The 20,112-nt window shown below is 38.5% G+C and overlaps 1 protein-coding gene across 1 annotated transcript in view; it reads right to left on the reverse strand.

Moving 5' to 3' along the window:
* The window catches only part of LOC132145431 (thrombospondin type-1 domain-containing protein 7A), a 117,341-nt gene extending 109,436 nt beyond the window's left edge, over window positions 1-7,905 (reverse strand). The window contains exon 1 of the mRNA XM_059556461.1: window positions 7,416-7,905. Coding sequence (XP_059412444.1) covers window positions 7,416-7,566 — 151 coding nt within the window. The 5' untranslated portion in view covers window positions 7,567-7,905. The remainder of the gene's footprint in view (window positions 1-7,415) is intronic.
* Between the last annotated feature and the right edge of the window lie 12,207 nt (window positions 7,906-20,112).

Here is a 20,112-nt window from a genome sequence, read left to right on the forward strand (position 1 = left end):
AGAGATTTATTGTTCATTGCAGAAATGTAGTCAGGAACGGCACTTTTCTCCAGCATGCAAGCTTGGCAAACCACATTTGATGCCAATGTCACAAATTAAATTCAGGAGCTGGCAAACTGGAGAAAGATGCCATTCTATGTGCCTGACAGAATGGATTGGACTGTGCAATTAGTAGAGACCAAATCTAAAAACCTTCAATATTAGCCATTCAAAAATGCTTTTTGCTTGTAGATGCTTTAGAAGCACTATTAAATGATCTGATGTACAACAACTACTCCATGTTGTGAGTGGAAAACACTCCAGTAAAGCATATTTAACAGGACAATTGTGAGTCATGAATCATCCAAGGGGCTGCTCTGTGTGCTGCCACAGCTGTGGATGAGGCATTGGACATTGTAAACAACCACAAATAGAATCATACACAATGCTGCAAACGAGATCATGAGAATATTATGGCAACGTCCATGTGTTCCTATGGGGAAAAGATAAATTACACATACCCATACCCAGTATACATGACCATTTCCAGTATTATCAAAGGCATAGAGTACAACAAACACAGTAAACATTAAGGGCGTAGTTCAATAGACTATAATAACAAATCTTCTTAGGATGCTCTAAATAACGTTTTTGAATAACCTAATCTATAATCCATTGAGCATATATACATGAGTAATGCTGGACTTAGTCTAAAGCCTTACCATTTAGATTATTGTAAATAGTCTCTTTCTCTGTCACAGACTATTTTCGTCATCTCCTGTACTTTAAATATGACATCTTTATGTAGTTCTTTAGAGAATTTACATTATATTTGATATGCAATATAAACGACACAAGCGCAGTGTGTGTGCATGTGTGTGAAAGCACTGGCATGGCATACATAAAGATTAGGAGTTTGTTGAATTACTGTGGAATTCCAGTAATTGAACCATTTTGAAACAATAACAGACATTTTCCGCCAATTTTCCACCAAATTTGCTTGTCAAGACACCTTCATCTCTCATAACCACTCACACGCCGACTGCATTATATGCAGGAGTTTGCACTGTAAATGTGACTGAAGCAATATCATTCTCAGTGAAGTATTCTGAACACTTGCAATACTGTCACATGAGACTCTCAAGATCCTCAAGTAGAGAATTATTTTGTTTCAAGCTGATGGGCTCATGCAATCATTTTACATAAATTTACATTAGAGAGTTTCACTTTCAGGACACTTTCAGCCACTGAATACAAAACAAGCAATGAGGCAACGAGGCAGGCACTGTGTAATTGTGGGAAAGCGGAAGTCTGGAGGCAGTTCCATCGGGGAGTAGGGCTGAGTGCTCGGCGTAACTATGATGAATAGAGGGTCCCTGGTAACTCACTTACAGTAAGCCCTGCAGTCCTGGCCATGAAAAATGACATGGATAAAATGTTCCCTCCCTTTTCACAAATGTTTGTCTTCTCACTTTTCTTTTGCAGAAAATGATCTGTTTTAGGCTCCCCAAAGAAGAGAAAACAAGTATTTCTACAAGGTTATTAAAACATCAGAAAACAAAAGTGATATGACAAAATATCCACCTATAAGCACTGGCCAACCCAGCTTTTTGTTGGAGACATGCATTTATTAGCTTTTGATTAGAGTGGAGTGGGTATGTGTTTGCATGAAAAAAAAAAAAAGAAAAAATGTATATATACATGCATACAAGAAATTTCTTTCAGCCACTGATGACAAACACAATAATGACTAAACAACTGAAAACTAGTGCCAAATCACAACTGACAGTACAAAATGACAGAAACTTTGGCTGTAGAAATAGAGATGCTTTTTCTATGCAATAACTGAAATCTGCCTTGATAAAAAAAAGTGTCCCACTCATCCCCACTATAAATAACACATGTGCATACTAAGCATAAAGGAAGTGAAGTGTGTGGATGTGAAAATAAAAGGTGTCGAGTGGGTGGCAGAATCAGTAGGTATTTGACAAGCTTCCATTTGAGTGGAGAGATGCTAACCTTCCACATCAACATACTGCTACTTCTGCCACTGTGTTTTGCATTTGACATTTTTTTCTTGATTGAAAAGAGGACACCTTGAATTGTGTTTTAAAAAGACAAATATTTCAGCATTTCTGGATCATAAGAGAGTTAAAAAGGATTTTGTCCAGTTGACTTCAGACTTTGTGCTCACACACAGAGCGAAGAGGTAAAACTCACCTTTTTCATATAGTTAGCTAGCTTGATACTTCACAGTTCCCAACCTTCCTACAACTTGCCATTCTATCTTAATGAATAATAAAATAAATAAATGTATGCATTTAGCAGATGCTTTTAAACAAAGCGACTTAGAGTGCATTCAGGCTAACATTTTTTACATCCTCTCTTAACTCTTCTTGGATTCTAAAAGGCCATGTTAGATTACGGTTAGCTGATTAGACAGACAGGAAAGTCCCACTCACACCCAAACTCTCTTATTACACTCAGCTTTCACATCAGACTCCCAACAAAGAACCAGGCGGAAATCAAAAGTTCTCTTCTGCTCATTACAACAGTGAAAGAAAGACCAGAAGTGCAAAACTGCAAAATTATAAATAACACAACCGTGTACACAAAATTTTATTCAGACATATGCATTTGTGTGCGTGTGTTAATTCATGGGTGTGTGAGTATCGTTAATGAAGTAATTCTCATTAATCCATAAGGATATTTTGTTTGTCTGCCACTATAATTAAAACTAAACCTTGAGGTTACCTATCAGAGGTATTATTTAGTTGCTGCTACAGTGCCAACTTGTGCCGGCCATGCCAAAAGCTGCAGGTGTTTCATTGTGTGCGAGACAGCGATCATCTGCGCAAATGCGTTTATCCAAGCGTGTAGTGAAAATATAGTGCACCACCAAAGAATCAACTAAGATGACAAACAGTCTTTTTGTTCTTGTTTATTCTCCATCTTTCACTCCCATCTCCACCAGGCTTTCTCCTATTAGCGTCTGTAGCATGGATCTAGAGCCAGAGCTCAGCTGCTGCATGGCTCAACCTGTCTGCTATTTATATCTTCATCAAAAAAGTCGCTATGCAATAAAGTATGGCACTGCTCAGCTCAGCTCTTCACAAACAAGCTTGGCACTCAAGTGTGTTTCTAAGACAGTAACATAGTTACAGATGAGAAAGTGAGCAAGTGACATACACACTGTAACTTCCACAATCTCAAACACAACTTTCCTCAATAGGAATATATATATATATATATATATATATATATATATATATATATATATATATATAAATGTGCATATGGGTGTGAGAATAAAGGCGCAAATCGGCTCTTTCATATAATAATTTGTAGAAAGGCCTTCTGTACGAGGCATTGGAAAGGAAGTGTGTGACTCAGGTGTTGATTTAAAGTGGTTTAGCATAATGAGTGTAATCTCTTTGCACGTTTCAGAAAAGCTAAGCAGCCTATTGCAGGAACGTGAGCTATAGTAAGTGAGAGAGTAGAAAGTCATCAGGAACACATTGTGCTATTCCGCTAATGTGTTTAGTACTGTCATCAGTTACAAGCTTATCTGACGGAGTCTGAAATCAAAGGGCAGTTCTTGATTTCATTTTCAAAATCATGATCATTTTCTTTGGTGTCCCGGACTATCTAAATAAATGCCATGTCTGATAAATACAAATTTGTCAGTAGAAAAAAAGCAGAAGCTGCCTTCTCAGCATCTTCTGTCAGAAAGCTGCCTTTAGTTATAAAAAAAAGGGGGTTGCGCCACACACCTAGGTAATTACATCCACTCCCCCACGCACAGGCAGGCGGCAATCCATTCTTAGCAAACTAATTAGGTGCGCGAGGTGCAAGCATGCATGTGGGAGCAAAAGAAAAGGGAAAGAGAGAAGGGGGCAAGTGGAACAAATCACGCTGACAGTCTGTCTTTTGTCACCTTTTGGTGAGCACTTATCAAAATTCTCCCCTCGCTCTCCAGGACGAAAGAAGAAGAAAAGAGCAAGGGAGCACACAGATGCTAACCTAAAGAAACAAATGACAGCGGGAGGAGATGACCTAGCACAAAACTGCTATGACTGAGAACATTGATACACACAATTAAAGAAAAGATGCGTTGAAAATTACAAAAACCATAAGACAGCTAAACAGCCATGTGACAAGGCTCATTGTGTGAGGCGGACCATTCCGGGTAGGTGGCACTTGTCAGGCAGGTTGTTGTGAGCAGCTGGACCATACTCAAGTAAAGGACTTGAAAGTACCAAATAAGCAGCAGCAATTTGGCACTTGATGAATCTTAAAGCGAACTCCATTTCATCCCTCCTCATAATGGTTGAGTCTAACTCGGCACGCAAAATTCAGGCTGATGGCTGGGCATAATTAAAGCTTGATCGCCTAGGGAATGTTTGCACACTTCCATATGTTTTCCTCCTCTATTTTTCTCCACAATTAACCATATCAGAAGACACTGAGGAAACCAAGATGCACATGGATGCATTCTCCCCAGGATCCAAGGGTCTAAAAAGAGTCTTGTTGCTCAGTCCTCAGGTGGCCTATTTGGTATTAAAGTCTGACTGAGTTAAAATGTTTGAATTAACCGTTTGACACTTAGCCTCCTGCCACCGATAGATCCCGCATGTTCTCCTGCACTGACATGCCCTTCCAAGACCCTTTTAAGCACAGGGTCAAAGGCTGACCTAAAGAAAAGAATGCTGATGAAAAAGTTGAAAGGTGCTGAAAGAAGGAAACAGAAGGGTGGACATTAGTGAATGGGGCAGTAAAGGCAGATTCACACACAAATAAAAGGTGTCTCATCTGCTGGACTGGATGGGCGGGGTGAATGGGGGAAGGGTCCTTGCGGGCTTCCTCCCACATGTGCACCACTGTTATGCTCAATGCTGACCAGGGAGAGAGTTCAACCCTGTCGATTAAGATCAGCGTGTATGTGTTATTTCAGGCAGCTGTAGGGCAGAGAATGGCCCACATAGAGGTCCTAGAGAGTGACGGTCATACAGAGGTAAACCCCAGGACGAGAAAGCAATACAGTTAAACGACACACTGTGCAAAGCAGCATCAAAACTCAAGGCTGTTTCAACAAACTCTACAAAATGAAGTTCTGATCCCAATATGGCCTTCACAGCAATGGTGAAAACCATTTACAGAGTAAAATTGGAAGATACTAGAAGGCAATAAACTGGGCCAGACACTTCCCTAGACTTTTTGAATAAAGCATCATAGCCCCGAAAACAGGGACATGTAAAAACAAACTGCACTGTCAAAACCTTCAAGACTGAAATAAATTATAGATTATTGACAGCTTGCAGGTTTCCATCCACTAAAATTAGTCTAAAATTAAAGAGATTCTTGCTGCTGTGCCTTTCAGAAATGCCCTGTCTGAATGTGAAATGAGCAGCCTTCTGGTGACCCAATAGGTTATTGATATGTAAAAATGGTGGTCACATTTGGTGTTGATGTATTTATTTTTTTAGACAAGCAAAGTAATTTCGAGTTGTTTTGAGAACTAAAAGTTACAGTGTGTTGTCAAGGTACATATCTCAAAACATCAAAAATGTATTACATCTGATTAAATATGAAATTATGTTTTGCATAATAATAAAAGTGTAAAAAGTGTGGTCACCACCCTTCTCAATTTAGGAACATCCAAGGGGAACTAAAGAAAATGTTTTTCCTACAATAAACGCTCTGTGAACATCAGCCTCTGTACTGAATGGTGCACACAGCCAGGGCCATTTGTCAAAGCCACAAAATGTATTGTGCTCTCATCAAAAAAATGGATTTGGTCCCATATGAGCCCTGCAGATAGACTGACACTGTTGTACAAGTCTCTTCCCATTTTCTCTTTGCGTCCCTACACATCACAAACACAAAAATACTAAGTAAATTATGGGAAAATTGGATGCAAAGAAACAACAACAGGAGGATATGGATGCTTTCCACAAAAGCTTGAGATTTGCTTAAATGGCCTAGCTTGGGATTCTGAGGTCAAGTACTTGCCAAACACTTGGTCTCAGTTTTAGTACTTACTATGTGTGTATTTATGGGAAATGCAAAAGTGAGGCTTTGCTGTATGTAGGTTAACTTGCTTCAGCCAATCTGCTTGTCCTCTCTCACAGTTTAATCTCCTGCACTCAGTTACAGTAGTGGGGGCAGGATACTGCACCACACTACTATGATATTCCCAGTACCACTTCAACACTACACTAAACAGCAGATCAATGTGAAGGCATACTAGAATAAAAGTAACAGTCACTTTGCCAGACAATGGCATTAAAATTGACCTCTCCTTAAATCATCATAATTTTGGTGTCAAATAAACAGCAGCTGTTTTATAGCGTGCCCTTAAAAGAAATCGTCAACCATTTCTTGGATCCGTGGATCTTTTGAACACCTGGTTCTCCAGATTTGCACCCCACACATTGATCAGGCTACTTCTGACTTAGACCAGAGAGTTCAGAATTCACCATTGATCCTGTAGGATCTCACTACTGTCCAGTTGTGAAGCTGTGTATTGATCAACTCCAGCAGGACACCAGTAGCCCCACTGCACCCTCTTCATTGATCCAGAGATTCTCCATTTATTACCGCCTAAGACCCTGCCCAAATGACCCATCGATCTGTGACCAGACCAAAGAACCAATTCTGCATTTCAGTTCAACTGGCCCCTCACCATCCCAACATGTACCCAAAACAGACTCACCCCCTTCAGCCTCTTCCAACCCCCGAGTTCCACAGCCGGTGATGTCCCATAAATGACAAATCTGCCCCCCGATACTACCCCAAATAACACTCACTAGCAACACTGAGAAAAAGACCCCTGGCTCTACATTCCACTGAACACAAATCTTAACCAGAGCATGACTCTGCAGGTACTTCAGACATCTCCAATATTCACCTACCAAACCTTGTAGGCAATGTATTCTCAAGAAATCTTACAAGTCGTTTTGACCATTCTGGTTTTGGAAAGCATATTTACAGCCGTTGCATGGATATTTATTTGCTTAATTATTGTCACACTATACATAATCACACTAATCAAGTTCAAGCTTGCCTTAAAGAACTATGCCTCTTATATTTTAGGATGTAAAATGCAGCTACACATTTCATAAAAGTGTGGTGGGTTACCAGTGAATCGTAGAACATCCCAAATATTCTGAAGACATCAAGCACTCTTCAGCAACAGCACAGATTTTGACAAGAAATAAGTGCCGAGACATATTTATAAAATGTCTGTACCCTGAATGCACAATATAGCTACCATCGTCTATTAAAAGTAACCTCCAATGAATGTACTTTCACTGGGACAATCTAATTTTGATCAACATCAATTTCTCATCACAAGCCTGTCCCTGAGCACAAAAAAAAAAAAAAAACATTTACGATTTTCAGCACACACTTGTGATTGGATAAAACAGCCATACCTGTTTGCCAGATGTAGGTTGGTTTTGTGTTGGCGACTGTTTGCGTCTGGACATCCCAAAGCCCAAAAAAGAGCAGAGCTACTCTGAAGAGGGTGTCAAGAGCCCCTGCTGAAGTGCCCCCTCTTCCTGCCGCCCTGCTGGCCAGCCCCATGGCTTCAGCCCGGCCAGATAGATCCACACGTCTCAAATCTGGCCAAACAGACCCGCACAATACACACACACTCAGCAGGAGATATATGCACAAGAAGATGCGGCACGGGGGAAAGTGTGCCTGTTACTGTCCCTTTCACTCTTCTGTACGCGGTTCCTCAAGGAAAGGGTAATCCACTTGTCTCTATCTTTCTCCACTAACTCCTCTATTTTTCCTCCTTTTATTTCTTCTTCACTGTGTCCTCTGGGTCAGTGGAAAAGAATGAGGTCTGAGTGGAGGAGAAAAAAATAAAAAAAGCCAGAGGAACAATAGATCCCTCAGCTCAGCGTGCTGCTTGTGCGGCTACTGCATCCTGGCTCAGCCTGGCTGATACAGCACCTCCCATTCCCCCCTCCTCTCTCTCTTTCTCTTGCTCGCACTCACTCATACAGTCTCACTCTCCTTTACTAATCCAGCACCCACCTGCAATCACTCTCTGTTATCACTCTGCCCTGCTATCAAGGGTTGCACTATTCTTCACGCAATAGGAAACTGTGGTAAGGTGCCGGGGGCCGAGGTAAGAAGCACGTGCATCATTGTGGTATGTTTGTTGATTTGGGATTGGTTGCAAGGTGCAGAAACACCAGAGTCACTTGCACCAGCTGGGACTAAAAGCTATAAAGAGATGCAAAGGAACGATAATGTTGGGAGTTCGAAAGAGAAGCGAGAGAAAGGGAAAAGGTGAAGGGAGGGGGTCCAAATCCAACAAGAGGGATAGTGAAAGAGAGAGAGAGAGAGAGAGGGGGATGGCAAAAAAAACGAATGAGAGTAGTAAAACCCCTCATGGATATTTAATGTGAGCTCACTCTGACCTTGATGATATCCACACCATAGAAGGGGTGCAGTGTTATGAGTGTTATGAGATGCTGTCTCCACAGTCATTACAGAAACAGACTGGGGAATCAAACCTTTCCATAAATGCTAGGAGCTTAGGTCGTCAATATATTATGACCAAATTCAAGAAACTATTGTATGAAGAGAATTATAGAGAGATTAAAAAGATGAGCCCTGCATATGAATATGCCTACTTCCTTGTTATATGTAACAAGCACTATGTCAAGTATGTCAGAAAATGCAGAAATAATAAAACAATAGGACAAATACCCAGATGACTTTAACTGATGTTGTACTACACAAATGCATGCGCACAGAACCTAGTTATGATATTAAAATATATTAAGAATGTACATCTAATGAGTGTGTTTACATAAACAACAAAATGATGAAATCTATTGAAAAAAAAATCTCAACATAGAAATCAGACAATGAAATCATATAATAAGCTGAAAGCATGCCAGTAAAGGTGTGCATTACGTTAATGAGCAAACATATAAATAGACCAGTTGGTAATGTTTACAAGAGCATACATATTTTTGTCTAAGTAAACATACTTGCTAAATGAAGTAAACACACTAAAACTCTGAAGACTAATTATTAATTTATTTAAGCTTATAATCATTTACAATGCAAGAAGAAAAAGACCTGTATTTACTTAGACCTCTCTTTCTTTCTCAACAACAGTTCCTAATGTGCGGTATGCACTACCTCCTTTATATTCAGGCCTGGATAATGTCCGTTGGAGTCATTTCACAGCGATTAGGGTAATGAAGGACAATGCTCACCCCCTGCTAATAACCAACACAGAGAGCAAACCATGGAACAAATTACCCAAGCTGTAGCATTAACAGACAGCAAGCACTCTGACCGGCCCCTACACACACACACACACACACACATTCATATAACCTGGCATGGGGCCAAAATGGAAGCCTATGTCAACTTCTTATATAATCACAATACATCAAAACAGATGTAATGGAATGACTGTGCTGAACCTGGACGTTAAAATGGATGCTGTAAACTGTGCATTTCTTAAATCGTGAGTTTTTAAATATTTAATCTAACCATTTATTTTTCAATGTAAGTTATTAAAAGCATTTACAATATATAAGTACAATATTATTTGAACAATGATAAAAAATATTTTACATTATTTATTAACCTATTATTATTTATTAACCTATTATTATTAATATGCAGTATATGCACTGATTTAAATTCTAAATGAAAACTCTACTAATCAACATATAGTAGAAATATTGGGAAAACTGCAAAGCTTGGATCTGAAGGTCGGGTGGGCTGCAGTGGTTGGCAGCTAAGCTTAAGGTGGACAGAAGCCAGGGCCTATGTACCTGGATCTGATCCAGATACTGTAAATACTCTGTTAATTTGTAGGGACAACATGACACCACTGTGGGTGGATTTGTCCTTTAGCAGGACCGTTTCATTCAAAGCATTTCACAACAGCACTGAATGGCATGTTTAAATGTACAATGGCAATACATAATACCTTGTCTTATACAGTAGTAACTCTATGAATAGTGAATCCTATCTAAACCAGCAACCTTACTGTTGCAGGCCACAAGGCTAGCGCTATCTTCAAGAAAACTTAATGATCCTTTCCATCCTCTTCCCCGGTTGATGTGAGATGCATTGAAGAAGCCAAGAGAGAAAGACAGCTCTGATTAGTGACAATCAGCTGGGTGGGATTACAGATACAGCTGGCCTCCTTAAAGAGTCAAAACAGACAGTGCTTAACTGATAAAGCCATGCTGTCTCAACCATGGACACAAATACACATGCCATACACACACATCTAAAGCACAGCATGTGAGACACTGATATCCACCGCTGCTGTACCTTAATACTAGAGCTCAGCTAAAGAGAAGAGGAGGGGGTAAAGGGGGGTGGGGAGGAACAGATTGAGAAGAACAAAGCAAAGCTTTTGAGGGCAAAAGAGTATAGCAGAAACAAGGATAGAGGGGAAACAGACCAGGGAACGAGACAGATGGGCAGAAAAAAAAACAGAGAAATTGAGAATGAAAAAGTGTGTAGGAGAGGCTGTTTTCTTTTCTTTGCTTTTGTAGAAATGGAGCTTTATAATGAAGAGCGATGTGAGCGTTGTGTGGGGAGCGTGATGCATGGCAGTACAGGCGTACGGTCTGCCACAGCACTTCCCTCTGATCGTACCTGATTATTGTGTGTAGGAACATGTTCGAGTGAGCGCCTTGTGGAAGATAATTCAACACCAGCAGGCCTGCACAATTAAGCAAACAAAAGCAAAACACGTTATCATAAAACAGGTGCTTATGTGGAACATGCTTATGGCGTGAACAATGTGTGAGAAATGCACGGCACAATTAGTCTACCTCAGCACAATTACACCCCACGTGGAAACAATGAACATGAATGATTAACAGAAAATTACACATAAAATGGATGATGCTGACTGCGAATGCAATGATATGTAGAGTTTGTCAAATAATGATACTTATATTCTAAAACAGATTACCAATATATTTACATATATTTGATATCAATCTACATTTTGACTGAAAAGAAAATGCTCACATTAAAATGTTAGATCGCTATGTACTATATATTTATTTAATGGTTCTGTCTTTCAAATATATAATATTTTTCAATCATCAAATGGAAACGTTTGGTATTACATCCGCAAAATCTTACTTAAAAGTACATTTTTTAAGACATAAACCATCAAACTTTGATTTTATTTTCTTGAAGATTTGGAGGTAAACATGTTTTGTATCATTTTTATATTTCACATGTTCAGAAATGTAAACTTCTATAACTTTTTTATAAATTTACTTGTATAAATTCTGAGTGAGTGAGTGATGTGACATACAGCCAAGTATGGTGACCCATACTCAGAATTCGTACGCATTTAACACATCTAAAGTGCACACACAGCAGTGAACACACACACAATGTGAACCCAGAGCAGTGGGCAGCCATTTATGCTGTGGCGCCCGCGGGGCAGTTGGGGGTTCGGTGCCTTGCTCAAGGGCACCTTAGTCGTGGTATTGCAGGCCCGAGACTCGAACCCACAACCTCAGGGTTAGAAGTCAAATAATCTGTTCTACAATAATCTGTGATGTTTCACCTTTATAAAGATACCAAACTTAAGTCTATGCTACAAAGTATTCAAGATTTATTACAATTTTAGCTGGAAAAGTCATTTTTATGTCTATGCTTAAAAGTGGGACTTACAGTTAGGCTAAAGATTCTTGTTTTCACAAACTTTGAAATTTAAAAGCTGTTAAACTCATCATGCACTTTACAAGTTATCTGATATTTCCGACAACTTAAAAATCTAATCGGGTCAAACTGACCCGGAACAGTACATTAGGATATTAATGTGCCAAGTTGTTAGTTAAGGCCAAGAACCCTACTACTTGGCTGAATGATTGTTTATTCCAGTTAATACTAATAAACATAATGATTTATTGAAACATTAGTGACTTGCATTATACTGCTGTTGCCAGAGTTTTCTAAAAGCATGTTATGTCAGCATAAAATAAATGTCTGAATTTAAATTGCTTTGTTTTGACTGAATTGATTTGAACAATCTGTTTGACTTCATGCAGCAATGACATAAAAACAAAATGCATATCATAGCTCATAGCTCCTGAGAGTATACAACTTTGATGAAAATCTACTAAAAATGTTAAATACAAAGCAATTTGCAGTTAGTAAGTTCCCTGAAGCAATGGAGTAATGGAGCGATGGCCCTCTGTGCACCTGCCAGCTTTGCCCTGGGCAGCAGTCAGCACATGGTCACGTGGATGAGCGAGCAGAATATTCGACAACACTAGTCTGCAGTGAAGCCTCATTAAGAGAGAGGACAAAAGAAGTGACGGCTGACTAGTCAGGTGTGAAGCGTCTCTAACGGGACTGTAATGGCCGAGGCTTTTTTTTTTTTTTTTTAAAGAAGTGAACAGACAGACGCTCTGTTACTGCATGCTTTACCAGCACCACATAACCGCACTAATGCCAAACACCTGCATTTGATAAACACATTACCCACCAACCCCATAATCATCACAACTTCACACAATAAATGCTTATTCTTAGTAATTTCACTATCTATCTCTATTCTTTGGTCACAGAGCTCCAGATGAGGCAGGCTACCAAACGTATAACCACTTAGATGGTGTCACAAGGCTGCACAACTGAGTTGACAAAGCCAATATTTCTCATTTAGAGAGAAATGCTTAGTGTGAAGGAAGGTTGCTTCAATAAACAGCAGTGTATGAATGCACAGACTGCACATTCTTAATGGACACATTTGCTACTGATGGTTATTACGGTTATTTCAATTATCACTAGGTAAGTGACAGTGTAGTAGGGAGTGTATAGGTTAAAAGTAAGGTGATTAACAACATTAAGCAAGGCAGAAAAAGAAAACACTCATCTGGGCCATTACATAAAGAGATAAATAACAATAAGCTGGGCAGATAAAGAAAACAATCATCTGGACCCTTACCTAAAGAGATCTTCATATTGTTGTGGAGACCTACTTTATACTTTGAGCTTAACGATCAACATAGTACATCAATTAGGTATGCATAATGTATCGGTACCATATCGGTTAGATTTATTTTTTTAAATGATCATTTAATTATATATTTACATCCAGATTACTCTTGCCTTTATGTAATGCACACACACACACACACACTGCACACAAAAAAAATTTGAAACAATTTTGACTACAAAATTGCTAGATCATATCACAAATAATCACAAAGAATGTCAAAAGTAACACACTGAATTTAACAAGAACTTTTGAAGTATAAAGACTGAAATGGCAAAACATACTCTTATAAAACATATTTATAATCTTTATTTACAGCTTCGAAAAATCATGTTTTTACAGTGCAATAATAATTCAATAACACTTAAATGTAATATTTAAGTCAAAATGAAAAAAACATACTGTACATTATAATCTTGTGATCATGTATATATATATATATATATATATATATATATATATATATATATATATATATATATATATATATATATATTTGTTTATTTATTTATTTATTAAAATGCCATAGAATTGTCATATCTGCCATTGATCGGTTATTGGCCATAAGACAATGACTCTCAGTTTATCGTATCAACTACAATTTAATTTAATAATTTAAATATCAGTTGCATCCCTAATATCCATTCATCAGCGTACAAATTTGTGCCTGTGCATGTGAAGTAATTTGGCTTGAAGTCTGCCGGATCCAAATCTAAGCGGAGCAGACAGGTTTGGCACATTACACTACAGACCCAATCCAGTGTTTTAGTTTTGGAGAAAGAGCTCAGTGTCTGACTCATTTTTCAAACCTTCCAGAACAGCTGGAGGGGGGCAGAGGGGTGGGGAACCAACCAGTGAAGTGGGAGGGGTATTGCCTAGCCAAGCTGATCCAATTTAAATATGCAAATGTTATCGGCTTTGGAAGAGGAAATGGGAAGACAAGTGGAGAACAAAAAAAATCGAGAACAAAAAGAACAACATCTAATGCAATTAAACATTTAGCATTGTTTAGCCTTCAATTAAGGAGATAATTATATGCCTCTACACTTTGGCCAAGCTACAAAACACATAAGTGGAGTTTGTTGATTCACTCTTCTAATCATCCGTCTCTATTTAAAAGGGGGATTTGCACCTATAAAACACTATGCAAATTGCAGCCGTTGTCTGCAAATTATTATATTATAGAGGAAAATTGAAAATTGTCATTCTTTCGTCACCCTCATGTCATTCCTAATGGCTTACTTTCTTCTGCAGAACATAAAAGAAGATATTTTAAAGATTTAGTTTGAAAGTCAATGGGATCCTATACAAACTGGAATCCGCCAACAACAACATTCTTTTTTATGGACAAAGAGAAAAAGTCATAAAGCTTTGAAACAACACAACTGTGTTGAAACTTGTAAATATTAGAACAGCTGTTCTCTTGAGCCTGAACTGCATAAATCCAACTGCAAGCACACAATCCGTTTTTTTTTTTTTTTATGTCAAGACCTGTCAGGTCACAAGTAATACGTCCCAATCCATAAGCTTTAAACAGATTGTTCGGAGCACTTCCTTGATAATAGACCTAAAATCTCCCATAAATGCTAATCCAAGCAGCTCATATCTGTCAGAGCAAATCAAGCCTGAAATGAGTTCAGTCAGCCGCACCCCTGGTTTCCTCAGAACCGGAGTCGAGTTGAACCCACAACGCTCTCATTGTCTTCCGCCTCACTGAATCCAAGCATATAACCAGGCTTGGAACAAAGGCATCAAGGGGGAGTCCCCCCAAAACCCCACTTTGCTCAGAATAGAAATAGCGAGGGCGTGGGGAGTGGGGGCAAAGCCTTCAAACGGGTTTTCCACCCGTTCGTCTTTTGAGAGCATAAAGCTGGTCCTCAGGGAGGTGAAACCAAACAAATAAAGGGGCGACTGCTTTAAACCGCTCACCCCTGCAAGCACCATTGTGCATTTCACACAATCAGCTGCAGCTCACCCACCTAATGAAATATTTTCGGCCCACCGACAAAATCTCCATGGAGATTTATTTTATTTATTTTTTTGAAAAAAAAAAAAAAATCAGGCGGTAAAATGATTATCGGCCATGTGCCAGGTTAATTTCAAATGAGTTTTCGGCTCAAATTGGATGGATATGTAAATTACCTATGTCAGATATTGAACATCTTGGAACACAAGAGAATGTGACTTCTGATGTTTTTTTCAGTTCAACTCGTTCATTTAACAAGTCGGTCCGAATCCTTCGTTTATGTGTATGCACGTCAGTCTGTGTGTGTTCAATTGATTTGTTCTTTAATGACCTTGTCTACATGATGTAGTGCAATAGAGTGACTATCTGTCTGGATCCACTGGAGGTGGCTGGGATTGAGGGGCTCCACAATGGGACGGGGGAGGGTCACAGGTACCATCCCTGTGGTGGATGTATGAGATTTTGACTGTCAGAATGAGACAAGCATGCTGCATGTCTCAGGAAAGGAAGAGATGGAACATCTGGTGCAGTTTCCATCAGTAACCTGCCACTGACATGTTGAGAATCCCACGTGAAGGTGACTTACTATTAAAGGCAGGGTAGGTAAAAAACTTTTTTTCCAAATTTGTTTAAACTTTATTTATATATCAATACATAATTCAAATGTAAGTACTCTGAAAAAGAAAGTATAAAAATCGAGTGACTGTAGACCTCTCACGACTGTTTTAAAGACAGCTCATTATTTCCATTCACTCCACCCCCTCCCTTCTGGGCTCAATTCAATTCAATTCAATTCAAGTTTATTTGTATAGCGCTTTTTACAATACAAATCGTTACAAAGCAACTTTACAGAAAATTATGTTTCTACAATATTTAGTAGTAGCTAGTAGTTTGTGCACGTTTGACAGGATTTTAGAAAAATAAAAATAATAATAATAATACAAGACGTAGTCAGCTAGACAATGAACTATCAATATTATTAATTAATAATAATTATATGATGCGGTCACACATGTAGCAATAATTGTTAGTTCTGTTTGTTGATTCAAGGTTAGGATCATCTGGGGTCCTCTGAGGGTCAGCATCATCTCTTAGTAGAGGCTCCTTCCAAAGCCTCTACTATGGCTCGCTAAGTAATGTTATGTTAGCTATATTACGCAGCTACGTGTGCTAATGACACATGCTTCATGAAAAAAATATGTATGATCAAAATACAAAAAGAAAGATTTACCTGTCCAGCAGAAGGAGTCCCAGCCATCAAGGAGTCACTTTTCAGCCCCTTGAGTTCCCTCAGTTCTCGCCATCGCTGGAAAGCCACGCCGATATTAACTCGCGTTTTATTTCTTTGTTTATCCAAAGACTTTTTGCTCATTGCCTTTTCTTGTACTGTTACTGTCTTCCTTTTTTTTGCCTGGTTTGCCTTCACTAACTGCATAGGCTGGTACTGTGAATTTTGCTTGCTGTTTCTCTGCCATTGTTTTGGTATTCCTAGGATCCGTGCCTGTTGAATCAAACGTGCTGTTTCCTCAAATCAAACGTGCACGCGCAAGTGGGCAGGTCATGTGTGGCAAAAGGGTGGTTGCCATGGTTGCGAGAGAGTGACAGTCGCCTAAGCCAATCCTATGTTTCGTCCTGAAATGGAAATAATGAGCTGTGTTTAATACAGATTAAACGGTCTAGAGTCACTCGATTTTTATACTCTTTTTATCAGAGTACTTACATTTTAATTATGCATTGATATATATAGAAAGTTTAAACAAATTTGGAAGAAAGTTGTTTATACATATATTACCTACCCTGCCTTTAATGGGGGGTTTCCAGACACGCGCAAAATACCCTATCAAGAGCATTATTTATCACTCAATATAACTGCAAATTGAATAAACATTTTTGGAGGTCATCCATGACCAATTACAGCGGTGTAATCAATACAATATGTTCTAGACTAATAAGTTGACCAATGAATAATGCATCATAATGACATATAAGGGAGGCTGGATGGATGTCGCACTTTTTGCAGCACCGAATATTTCTCAGGGTGGAACTATTTTTTGAAAGTCAATTTCTGTACAGACATCGTAGAGGCTTCAAAAAAGTGGCTTTTTGACTTATTTTCCAATGTTTCTGCCTAGACAAACAAAGATGAAGTTCATCGGATACATAGTGGGGTTCCTGTCATGATATAACTTGCTGTTAAATAGCCCTGTTAATTAAACAGTAAAGCAATTATGGAATAAAAAAAGTAAATGAACAGTATATATACTTTTATTCGGCAAGGGGGCATTAAACTTAAAAAGAGACACTGAAGACTTTTACACTACTACCTTTCTATCTGTCTATGTATGTATATAAAAAAAGTGGTTTCCACAAAAATATTAGGCAGTACATCTAATTTTTACACACATAATAATAAGATTCACAATATAACTGTTTTACTTCATTTTTAATCTCAGATACAGGCTTGGTGAGCACAGACCAATTTAAACACTCATATGGCAACTAGCACCAACCTCCCCTATATGACAGCAAATAATACTACCGGGTTCAAATGTGAGAAACAACCTAAAAATGCATGAAAAGGATTGTGACAGTCCAGCTAAAGCCAGCAGACAAAGCTGGATGCTAAGCTTTGATAGAAACCTGTTAGAACAAAACCCACTAGTATAAATGGCTCCTGTGTTTAATGTGTCTTTGTGATGAATTACACACCCGATTGGGAAGGTCAGTGATTCAGACCCAGAGTAAATGTTCCGTACAGAGGTAAAGACATCAGTGACAATGGCCATTTTACTGGTTCTGAAGAAGTGGTTTAATAATGCAGTATGTGTTCATTGAATGAGGTGAGTTATTCAGATGGAGTTGCATATTCATCTCTGTCATCTCTGACAGGCACATGTGGGCTGACTACCGCCCATAAAAACGGCAGAGCTCCAGTCAATGGAGATGAAGTAACCCTGCAATAACAGCTGGAGAAAGTGCACTTGATGCAAATGATCCTGCTTTTAGTGACACACAGCTGAAGTAATAAGACTCACACACCTGCACACAAATACCCAAACACACTCGCAAGAACTTGTAAGACATCAAGAACATGACTGAAGATAATCCTTCATACCATCTCCATCATAATTGACTTAATTAGTAATAAAACTAAAATAATTATGACTTCGTGCGATTAAGGTAATTATCAAATCATAAAGGCCGTGATTTAATTGAACAAATATACAGACTGCATATTTCTGTGTTCATTTATACATGGGCAGTTCACGGTAGAGTGTTTCAGTATCTTAGAGCATCTCAGTTCACAGTAAATGCTGCTCCACGCGAACTCCACTCCATGATTTCTGCCAAAAAGCTTCATGAGTTTAATGTTTAAATACAAATAAATTAAATGTAAACTGTCCTTTTAAAGTATAATGATTTTTTTATTAAATAAACTTATTTAAAACTTAAACTAAAATTAAATAAACTTATTCCTTCATTGTCAAACTTATTATATATTATTTTATTTCATATTGAAGGGGTCAACAGTGGGAATGCAGCCTATAATAGCTGAAAAAAACCCGAAATATATATATATATATATATATATATATATATATATATATATATATATATATATATATATATATATATATATATATATATATATATACCTGTTTGACGGTTTTTTTTGTTGTTTGTTTGTTTTGTTTTTTGTAAAAACACACCAAGGGTGTCACATTTTTCCCCTAAAAAATGAGACCAATCTATTCTAGAATAAACTTTCCAAATGTTAATTAAAAAAAACTGTATTTTCTTTCAAATTGAAAAATATACTGTAGAAAAAATAAATATTGCACTGTAATTTATTTTATTCCGACACTCAACCCCCACCCCAGTATCGTCATATCATGATATACAACAGTCAAATTTATTATATGCTCCTCAAATATAATCATGGTATGAGTTCAGAAGGGATGAAATATAGCACATTAGCTGTATGGAGTCTGGACTACTTTTATGTTATTTTATATTAAAGAAAAGCTTGTAGTAAATTTCCATGTACCGTATTTTCCGGACTATAAGTCACACTTTTTTTTCATAGTTTTGCTGGTCCTGCGACTTATAGTCAGGTGCGACTTATTTATCAAAATTAATTTGACATGAACCGAGAGAAATGAACCAACAGAAAACATTACCGTCTACAGCCGCGAGAGGGCGCTCTATACTGCCAGAGATGCTGCTCATTGCTCCTGTAGCCTACACTAAGCAGCATAGAGCGCCCTCTCGCGGCTGTAGACGGTAATGTTTTCTCTTGGTTCTAAATGAATGCGACTTATAGTCCAGTGCGACTTATATATGTTTTTTTCCTCATCATGACGTATTTTTGGACTGGTGCGACTTATACTCGGGTGCGACTTATAGTCCGAAAAATACGGTATACTGGCTATACATATCATTACCACCCCTAATTAGATCGGCTCTGTCTATGTTTAAACACGCACGTTAGGAGGTCTTCAATTGCTTTCTTATCTTATTCCTCCACACACTGATTGATTAATTTTTAATTTAATAAGCAGCAAAATGAAAAAGTGCCCTGGCGGAACCCTCTACCTTAGAAAAATGACACTCAGCACGCCTCGGCGCTCCAGCATGGACAGACCACTTCCTGCTAATTCAATACCCTCCCACCAAATTAATATTATCGGCAGGTGGTTTTGCAACTAAACACAACGGCCAGCATCCGGTCAGCTAAGCCCCACGGGATTCAGCTGACATTGATTTGCACTGACCGCTCGACATCAGGGGCACAAATCAACAGCTGTGAAATCTCCCTTTTCAACGGCAATAACAGAGAGCTCATTGATTACTGATACAGATCAATGGGACGGCAGCGGAAGAGCAGCTAGTGAGAAATGACTTTATACAGCCTGGTCTAAAGATTGTTAGCTCTGCTTCCGCTTTATGATATTGAAGAGGGAGCTGAGGTAAGCAAATGAACTGACAAACACAGCCTTGGAAAGAAAGCCTGTGAGGTGTGCCAGGATGTAGATAGCAGCTCAAAAAAGAGAACAAACCTAGAATGTTGTGTTATTTGAAGTCTTGGCTATGCTTAAGTGTTTCTTCAGTATATATTCTGCACTGTGTGCATTTCAAGTTC

Source organism: Carassius carassius, chromosome 8 (assembly GCF_963082965.1).
Source record: "Carassius carassius chromosome 8, fCarCar2.1, whole genome shotgun sequence".
Lineage (NCBI taxonomy): Eukaryota > Metazoa > Chordata > Actinopteri > Cypriniformes > Cyprinidae > Carassius > Carassius carassius.